General features: G+C 43.6%; 1 protein-coding gene across 2 annotated transcripts in view; it reads left to right on the forward strand.

Annotated features, from left to right (window-relative positions):
- WLS (Wnt ligand secretion mediator) overlaps window positions 1-8,448 on the forward strand; it is a 131,127-nt gene that overhangs the window by 73,968 nt on the left and 48,711 nt on the right. For both annotated transcript variants that reach the window (XM_017532178.2, XM_017532182.2), the window contains exons 4-8: window positions 219-380; window positions 1,842-1,978; window positions 5,271-5,439; window positions 6,833-6,930; window positions 7,298-7,361. In XM_017532178.2, coding sequence (XP_017387667.1) covers window positions 219-380; window positions 1,842-1,978; window positions 5,271-5,439; window positions 6,833-6,930; window positions 7,298-7,361 — 630 coding nt within the window. The remainder of the gene's footprint in view (window positions 1-218; window positions 381-1,841; window positions 1,979-5,270; window positions 5,440-6,832; window positions 6,931-7,297; window positions 7,362-8,448) is intronic.

Here is an 8,448-nt window from a genome sequence, read left to right on the forward strand (position 1 = left end):
TGTCTGGTTCTACCTTGAGTATGGCTGGTTTTTTGTTGTTGATTATTTTTAGCTTGGTGGACACCATGCCTCCAGTATGCCTTGTTCATTTGTACCTCTAAAGCGTAGCTGTAAGCATTATGTTTTAAAAATCGGTGTTAGGGGTCCAAGGTAACAGAATTCAAAGCCAGTCTATTGGAAATAGTGACCCTGCCACAAATCCTCTGCTCTTCTTCCAGACTCCAGAGCATGAGGGCCGTTACTATGAATGTGATGTCCTTCCTTTCATGGAAATTGGGTCTGTGGCCCATAAGTTTTACCTTTTAAACATCCGGCTGCCTGTGAATGAGAAGAAGAAAATCAACGTGGGGATTGGGGAGATAAAGGATATCCGGTTGGTGGTAAGTGAATGTAATTGATCTTGCCTGTGTATTGGAGGGGAACTAACTCTATGTCACACTTGGCATCTCTGCCTCACCTGTCTCATCTGAGAAATGGGAATGATAACATACTCATGATGGCTGAGATGATAAAGTGAATTAATTTGTGTGGGAGATTACAGAAATGGAAAACAATGCAATTATTGTGCCCACTTAAGATTTTAAATGGGCTTAAGATCACTTAAGATCATTATAATGATGATAAGATCATGATGTTATAGTTATGATTGCATAATGAACTACATCAAGATAAAAGCAAATTTTCTTTTTTATGTGTTTTACCTTGCAAGCACAAAGGTTAAAGAGAATAGAGGTGGTTTAGGTTCTTTCCATTTTATTTGTATAATTGGGGGCAAGTTAAAACTTGCTGCAAGGAGGCCATTTCTTTTCAATCTCAATGAAGTCCCACAAGAATTGGGTAGAAACACAGAAAAACATAATAATTACCTGTAATGTCCTACTATTTAGAGAAATAGCTACTGTTCAGGTTTTGATTGATCTTTCAGGCTTTTTTTAAAAATACACACATAGTAATTCCCTTACAAAAAGTAGGATCATATTGAACTGACTTTTGTTCCTTGCTTTCTTTATTTCATGGTATATATAATATAAATTGGTGAGTGTAATGTAAATATGCTTTCCAATATTGGTTAGCATTTTATAGAATGCCTTTATTAACACTTACCAATCTTAATCTATTAAGCATCTAGGATATCTGCAACTTTCTAATGAAAAACTTACCAAAAACATTTGATCATGTACTAAATCATTATCTTAGCATGGGGAGGAAGCTCTCGGAGCCCTGGTATACCAAGTAAGATGTAAGGCTCTAAAGAGGATTAAATGGTCAAGAGAGTTGTTAAGGGATAGAAGATGTCTCTGCTTTTTACCTGAAATTTTTGGTTCTACATCAAATGTGGCTTTATTGGGGGTGCAGTGGGGGGTGGTAGCTGAATAGACATCATACACCCTGTATGCGTTATTAATCCATACCTGCCCTATTAATCCATATCTCTAAGGTGTACCTTTAGGCATTAGGATTTTAAAATCAGTGGGATGAGTCCAAGGTAAGATAATTCAAAGCCTATCAGAAATAGCGACCCTGCCCCAAACCCTCTGCTCTTCTTCCGGATCCCAGAGCATGAAGGCCATTACTATGAATGGGATGCCCTCTTTATTTCTCTGGTCTCAGGTCCATAGCAGGGCAGTCCAATTTTTAAGTCTTTTAATACGTATTTCTGTCATCTTTGAGCAGACGCCAAGGGTGTATGCGGGCAGTGCATGCTATGAATGTGAAAGCTGTTGATCATGAACATTTCGCAGACAGGCTCTCCACTTAGCTCTCCCACAAACACATTTGCTAGTAGAAAAAAAATGCTAAGATAATGTTCACCTTCAAAATTATCATCGGTCTCTGCCTAGGGCATCCACCAAAATGGAGGCTTCACCAAGGTGTGGTTTGCCATGAAGACCTTCCTTACGCCCAGCATCTTCATCATTATGGTGTGGTATTGGAGGAGGATCACCATGATGTCCCGACCCCCAGTGCTTCTGGAAAAGTAAGAGTTGGTTTTGGAGTGCTCTTCAGGAACGCTGGCTTCCCATCATCTGCCAAGCTCTCGTTTTTACCGGGGTCCAGTTCAAGCTGCCAGCGTGTGACTTAGGCCAGTGATTTGGCCAGGAGTCATCCTGCACTCCTTTCTCTCCTGCAGCTTTCCTATGCAAGGTGTTATTAAGTAAATCCTCGGGATTCTACTTCTCTCGCCTTTCTGGTTCTTCTTAATGAATTTATTTTTTGAAGATGGGGTCTCACTCTGTTGTCCAGGCTGGAGTGCAGTGTTGGGATCTCAGCTCACTGTGGCCTTGACTTCCCAGGCTCCAGTGATCGTCCTACCTCAGCCTCCCAGTAGCTAGAGCCACAGGTGTATGCTTCCCAGCTAGTTTTTTGTATTTTTTGTAGAGACAAGGTTTCGCTGTGTTGCCCAGGCTGATCTCAAATTCCTGAGCTCAAGTGGTTTGCCCGACTTGGCCTCCCAAAGTGCTGGGATTACAGGTGTGAGCCACCACGCCCGGCTGACCTTTCTGGCTTTTTAACCTGTCTTTGCTCTTTGGGATATTCCATGGTCAGAATCAGATAGTTGTCTGTGTGGTAGTGTCTCTTAACTAAGCCCAGCTCTTCTCACTTACAGAAAGACAGTGTTCCTGCAGAGGCGTCCACTTTCTCTCCACATCACTGACTTCTCCCTTTCTGCCAGATCTTTCCATTAATATACAACAAACATGCCCTATAATCTCCCATTCTTACACAAAGCTTTCCCATTTCCCACTTCTCCCTGAAGCCACATACCCTTCTTCTGCTCCTCTTTACAGCAATGCATTTCAAAAATCTTGTGCATATGTCTTCTTCCTGTTCTCTCTTGAGTCCATTCCAGTCTGGATTCATCTCCACCACTCCACTACAACTGCTTTTCATAAAATCCCCAGTGACCCTCATAGTCCAAATGCAAAGATCAGTTTTTAGTCCTTACTTTTTTTAAACTCATCCCAGTGTTTGACATAATTGATCAGTTTCTTTTTCTTCCCAGAGTCTCCTTTACCCTTCTCTTGGTCATCCTTCTTCGGTGACTAGCATTTAGTCTCCATTCGTGTCTCCTTCCATCTTTCCAGCCTCTTAGACTTTGGGACTGGGGCACCTGCTTTGGACCTCTTCTCTTTATTAGCCTTGTTTTCCCCCAGGTGATCTCACCTACCTTTGTGCTCTGAAAAATCATCTACTCTCTGATGACTCTTTTTTCTTCAGCCTCAGCCTCTCCCAACTCTAGACCCAAATATTCCAGTTCTTAATGTCTTCATTTGCCTTGAAAATGTCACATGTACCAAGGACAACACTTGATTGTGTCCCACTTCCAACCTGTTTCCCTCCCAGGCTCCCCATTTCCATAAATGGCGACTCCATCCTTTCAGTTGCTCAGACAAGAAAAGTATCAAGCTCCGGCTGCCCCACTGCATCCTGCGCCGTCAGCACAAGCCACGCTTCACTACCAAGAGGCTCAACACCTTCTTCTAGGTGTGGGGCCCTTGCCGGGGTGTGCCCCAAATAAACTCAGGAATGCCAAAAAAAAAAAAAAAAAAAAGAAAAGAAAAGTAGCAGTGAGTCATCCTGTATGTCTCTGTTTTTCACACTTCTCATCCAACTCACCGGGAAATCTCACCATTTCCACTGCTGCCACCCTAATCTAACCCACCCACCATCACTTCTCACCTGGACCAGTGGGAACAGCCTCCCAACCGCTCTGCTTGCTTCCCCCACGTGCCTCCCTGCAGCCTATTCACAGGGCAGCCAGGGCAGCCGGAGTGCCCCCTTTCAAGTGTTAATCAGATCCTGTTACCCCTCTGCTCAAAGCTCTCCACTGGCTTTTCATCTCCTTTGCCGTGACCTATAAGCCCTTTGATGACTGGGCGCCTTCCACCTCTGATCTTGTCACTTGTCCTCACCACTACCCACCAGCCCCCTTTATTGTGCTCAAACCCTCACCCCAAGGCCTTCACACTTGCTGATCTCTTCATCTGTACACCTTATGTAAAATCACATCCCCATTGCTCTCCACTCTCGTGCCTAGATTTTTTTTTCATGATGCTCATTCTTCTTTTATTTATTATCTTTTCTCTGTACTCCTTCTTTCACTGCATCTCTATAGAAGCATCACAAGAGCACCATCCTTGCTTATTTTGTTCACAATTATATCCCCAGCATCTTAGCATAGTGACTGACGCATAGTAGGAGTTTAATAAATATTTTTGAGTAAATGAATCATGTCACTCCATTGTTTAAACTTTTTATTGGATTCCAATAAAAAGTCTCTTCAAGATAAATTTCAGTTCTCTAATGGGGTATGCAAGTTTCTTCATGAGCACAGCCTTCTTTGCTTCTCTGGTCTCATGTCCTGTCATTTCCTCATGTGCTACATGCTGATCCCCAAATACACCAGGATCTTCCAGGCCTCTGTGTCTCCATCCGGGCTCTGCCCTCTCCTCCAAACACCCTTTCTGCCTCCCTAACCTTGACTCACAACTCAGCTTCATTTCTGTGTCAAAGTCAGAAGTCCTAGTAGCCGCCTTCTATTCTTTATAACTCAATGATATTGCTGATCCTACTCTATTCAATTGTCTCTTTATCTGGCTCCTCCACTAACTGTATCTCCTGTGAGCGAAAAAAACTGGTCCTGTTCATTTAGGGTTCTATACTCCTAACACAATGCCTGGTACATGATCTGTGCTTAATTTCAAGGAGATGGAAAAAAGTATGAATAAATCAGTGACATAAGAATTATATTTTAATAGAGAATTGTCAGTTCTTAGTGTGACAGGGGAAGAGTAGAATAAAAGCTAAACAAGCAGTCAAGAGAATTTACATTTGAAATGTGTTTCGAGTCATGTATTATTGAAACAAACATGCTTATATAATATATAGTTGCTGAGGATATCACGATAATAATGAGTGTTCTTAATGATCAGATGAAGGTGGAAGAGGACAATTATACTCACTGAGGCCTGGGTCAGAAGGCAAGGGGGACATGAACATTATAGGAAGCTCTTCATCTGTGGTGGCACCAAAATAAAGTGTGGGGCATCAAGGAGGTCAGATTCACTTCCACAGAAAGGTTGCTGTGGCACTCCTTCATTCTGCGGTGGTGCCAACTTGCATCTCTGTGCGGAAGAAAGTGATCATGTGGCTTCAGACCCAATAAGTAACATCTTATGTCTCAAAACTGAATTCTGAGAATTGTTTGAAAATTGGGAATTGCCTTCCAGATGAATAAAGTGGATGTTCTGATATTTTCTCACCATCAGAGTCATCTTTGCCCTTGGGATTTCCATGACCTTTATCAATATCCCAGTGGAATGGTTTTCCATCGGGTTTGACTGGACCTGGATGCTGCTGTTTGGTGACATCCGACAGGGCATCTTCTATGCGATGCTTCTGTCCTTCTGGATCATCTTCTGTGGCGAGCACATGATGGTAAGAGCACCCAGGAGGGACGGATGTCTGTACCACCTGCTCTGTGCAGGCTGCCAAGCTGACACCTGCCCCTCATTACCTCCAGTTGGCAGTGGGTGAGACAGAATAAACTAGTAGTTAAATAAGTGTGAGCTTTGGAGGCAGACCCTCTGGTTCACATTCCTGCTTCACCACCTACTGACCAGCTGACTGGCTTTAGGCACATGACATTATCACTCTGAATTTCAGGTCCTTCATCTATAAAATGGGATGTAAAGGCCTAATGCATAGGGTTTTTGTGAGAATTGAATGACAGAATGTGAGTAACTTAAATGATTAGTATTATTTCTTGCCCTTGAGCTTGAATTTCTTGTCCGCTGGCTTCTGCCCTGGTTGTTCTGTCCCCAGGAATACAGGTTAACCACCAGAGAATGTGGGCCTGTCTCTTTCCAGCTGGCGGTATGTTTGGTGGCCTAGTAACCCCTATTCCTCTGAAATACAGACCTTCCCAGTCTCCTCAGTTTGCACAGGCACAAATCATATTTCAAGAGGGATTGAAGGTACCATGGTTAAAAATAAGAATGGTGTCGTCATCACACTGTGGCTGAGATCATGCACCAGCTGGAACTTGGTCTTCCTGTCAGGCACGTGGGCTTCATAGCAGAGCGGACCGTTTTAAATTCCATTATGGCTCAGTAATAAAAGCCAGACCTCTGAAGTCTTGCTGCCTTTCTGAGAGAGCAGTGTGAGAGCAGAGAGAGAGAGAGAGACTTAAACTCTCTACATTAGGGGCTCTTTCCCTGTGAGGGGGTCCTCCAGCAGAGACGCGCTGAGAATGAGGCCTTGGCAGCAGGGCCTGGGAGTAGAGGGGACTCGGTCCCTTTCCCTTTTTTCTCATTCTGCATTCCTTCGTTTTCTTTCCCTTAGTGTCTTTGTTTACCGAGGGGAATCATTCCTGGTTTTAATAAGGATGGGGAGAAAATATGCCTNACTTCACATATTTAAATGCTTTAATGTCTTTACTTTGTCTTCTGGGAGATCACTCACTTTTATAAACAGAAGTTATAAGTCACATAGAAATTTAATGCTGAATGCGTTATTTTGTGGAGCACAAAATGTCCCCTGCCTGGGAGCCGGGGCCTTTCTTTGTGTTCCCATGGCACCCTGTTCTTGCTACTCTCAGAGCCCTCATGGCTGGGCTTTGTCATGGTCTGCGTATGTGCCAGACTCCTCCACAGGAGTGAGCTCCTGAAGGAGAGATTTTTGTCTTCTTTGTTCTCGTACACCTAGAGTTTAGCATGGTGTTCGATATACAATAGGTAGTCGGCAAGTGTCCTTTGAATCCTGACTCCTTCATAGAATAGCTTGGTCTTCCTCTCCCCTCTATCTCCCTTTTCAATTTGGTTTTCCTCAGGATCAGCACGAGCGGAACCATATTGCAGGGTATTGGAAGCAAGTCGGACCCATTGCTGTTGGCTCCTTCTGCCTCTTCATATTTGACATGTGTGAGAGGTGAGCAGGTGTTTGTGTTTTTGGGACACTGAGCCAAACTGCATCACCACGCCCACTCCTGTCACTTTAGGAGGAGTGTTGGAAAAGGAGAATGGTGGTTGGGATCCTTTGGTATGGAAGCAGTGGCTGTGTTCACATCTTCAGGCAAGGCCTGGGATCAAATCAAAGGCACAGCTCTTTACAGGTGCAAAATATTTGGGTTGATGTATTCTACAAGCTTCGTTTCTCTTTAGGATAATGTAATGTTTTTTAGCCTAAATACAGCCCTCGCTCCTGCAGCTGAAAAGCTAAGAATACGTGAAAAGGGAAGTTCCTGTTTGCCTTTGTATTAATTGTGTCTTGCCTTTTCATCTCATTTTCATTGTAGAGGGGTACAACTCACGAATCCCTTCTATAGTATCTGGACCACAGATGTTGGAACAGAGCTGGCCGTATCCTTTCTTGATGGGCTCAGGTTTTATTTCTTCCACTAGGCACCTAGTCCCCAAAATCGTTTTCTAAGGCTCTGCTGATACTCCCCATATGTACTCAGCCAGGGGTTTGATTCTCACGCCAATGATAACAGCACCATCAAGGCTAATAAGGAGAAGAATTATTGCTTGCTTTCCCACCTGGTGAGAGCAGGCAAAATGGGAAAGTTGCAGCCCATCCTCACAGCAGAGAGATCCAAGTTGCTGGGCTTACCGCAGCCTGTCTGAATTTATCTATTATACACTGTTTACTGCAGACTGAAGCATGACTAGCTTTTCCCTGGAGCTATGGAGGTTCATCTCTAGGCTGCTTTGGGAGAGCCTATTTCTGAAATTGCCTGTGTGTAAGACTTCCTACAGTGACCTTGGTGTGCTGTCAAACCACACTGCTGCTATTCATTCCTGAGACCAAGTGAAGATAAGGCTAAGGTGATTAGTTCCAGAGGAGTCGCCAAGGCTTCTGGTTGGTTGGCATAAACTCTGTCTAAGTCATCTTCATGAAGCAGAAGTGACAGTCTTAGCTTATCCCTTTTAGAATGCTGGATTTTAGGATGCTGAACTTAAATATTTTATCTTCCCAAATAGTATGTTAAATGCTCTTTGGAGAAAAAGACTTTCCTCTGGAGTGGAAAGAAAGGCTTGGGTTGTATTCTTCCTTGATAGCTTATATCGTGCCATGTGCTAGTGAATATGCTTTGTCTTGCCATGATGTTTATATTGGTTTCTTAATGTCACAAGAACGCTGTGAGCAAATGAAATCAGTAGTATCATTACCTCAGAGAGAGAAGCTCTACCCTTCCTCCATTATGCCCCCACCCAAATGTTAGCTGCACAACAAGGAGAGCACTTATTTATTTATTTATTTATTTATTTAATTTATTTTTTTGAGACGAAGTTTCACTCATGTTACCCAGGCTGGAGTGCAATGGCGCGATCTTGGCTCATTGCAACCTCCGCCTCCTGGGTTCAGGCAATTCTCCTGCCTCAGCCTCCTGAGTAGCTGGGATTACAGGCACGCGCCACCATGCCCAGCTGATTTTTTGTATTT

Source organism: Cebus imitator, unplaced genomic scaffold, assembly GCF_001604975.1.
Source record: "Cebus imitator isolate Cc_AM_T3 unplaced genomic scaffold, Cebus_imitator-1.0 Scaffold3, whole genome shotgun sequence".
In the NCBI taxonomy this organism is placed as follows: domain Eukaryota; kingdom Metazoa; phylum Chordata; class Mammalia; order Primates; family Cebidae; genus Cebus; species Cebus imitator.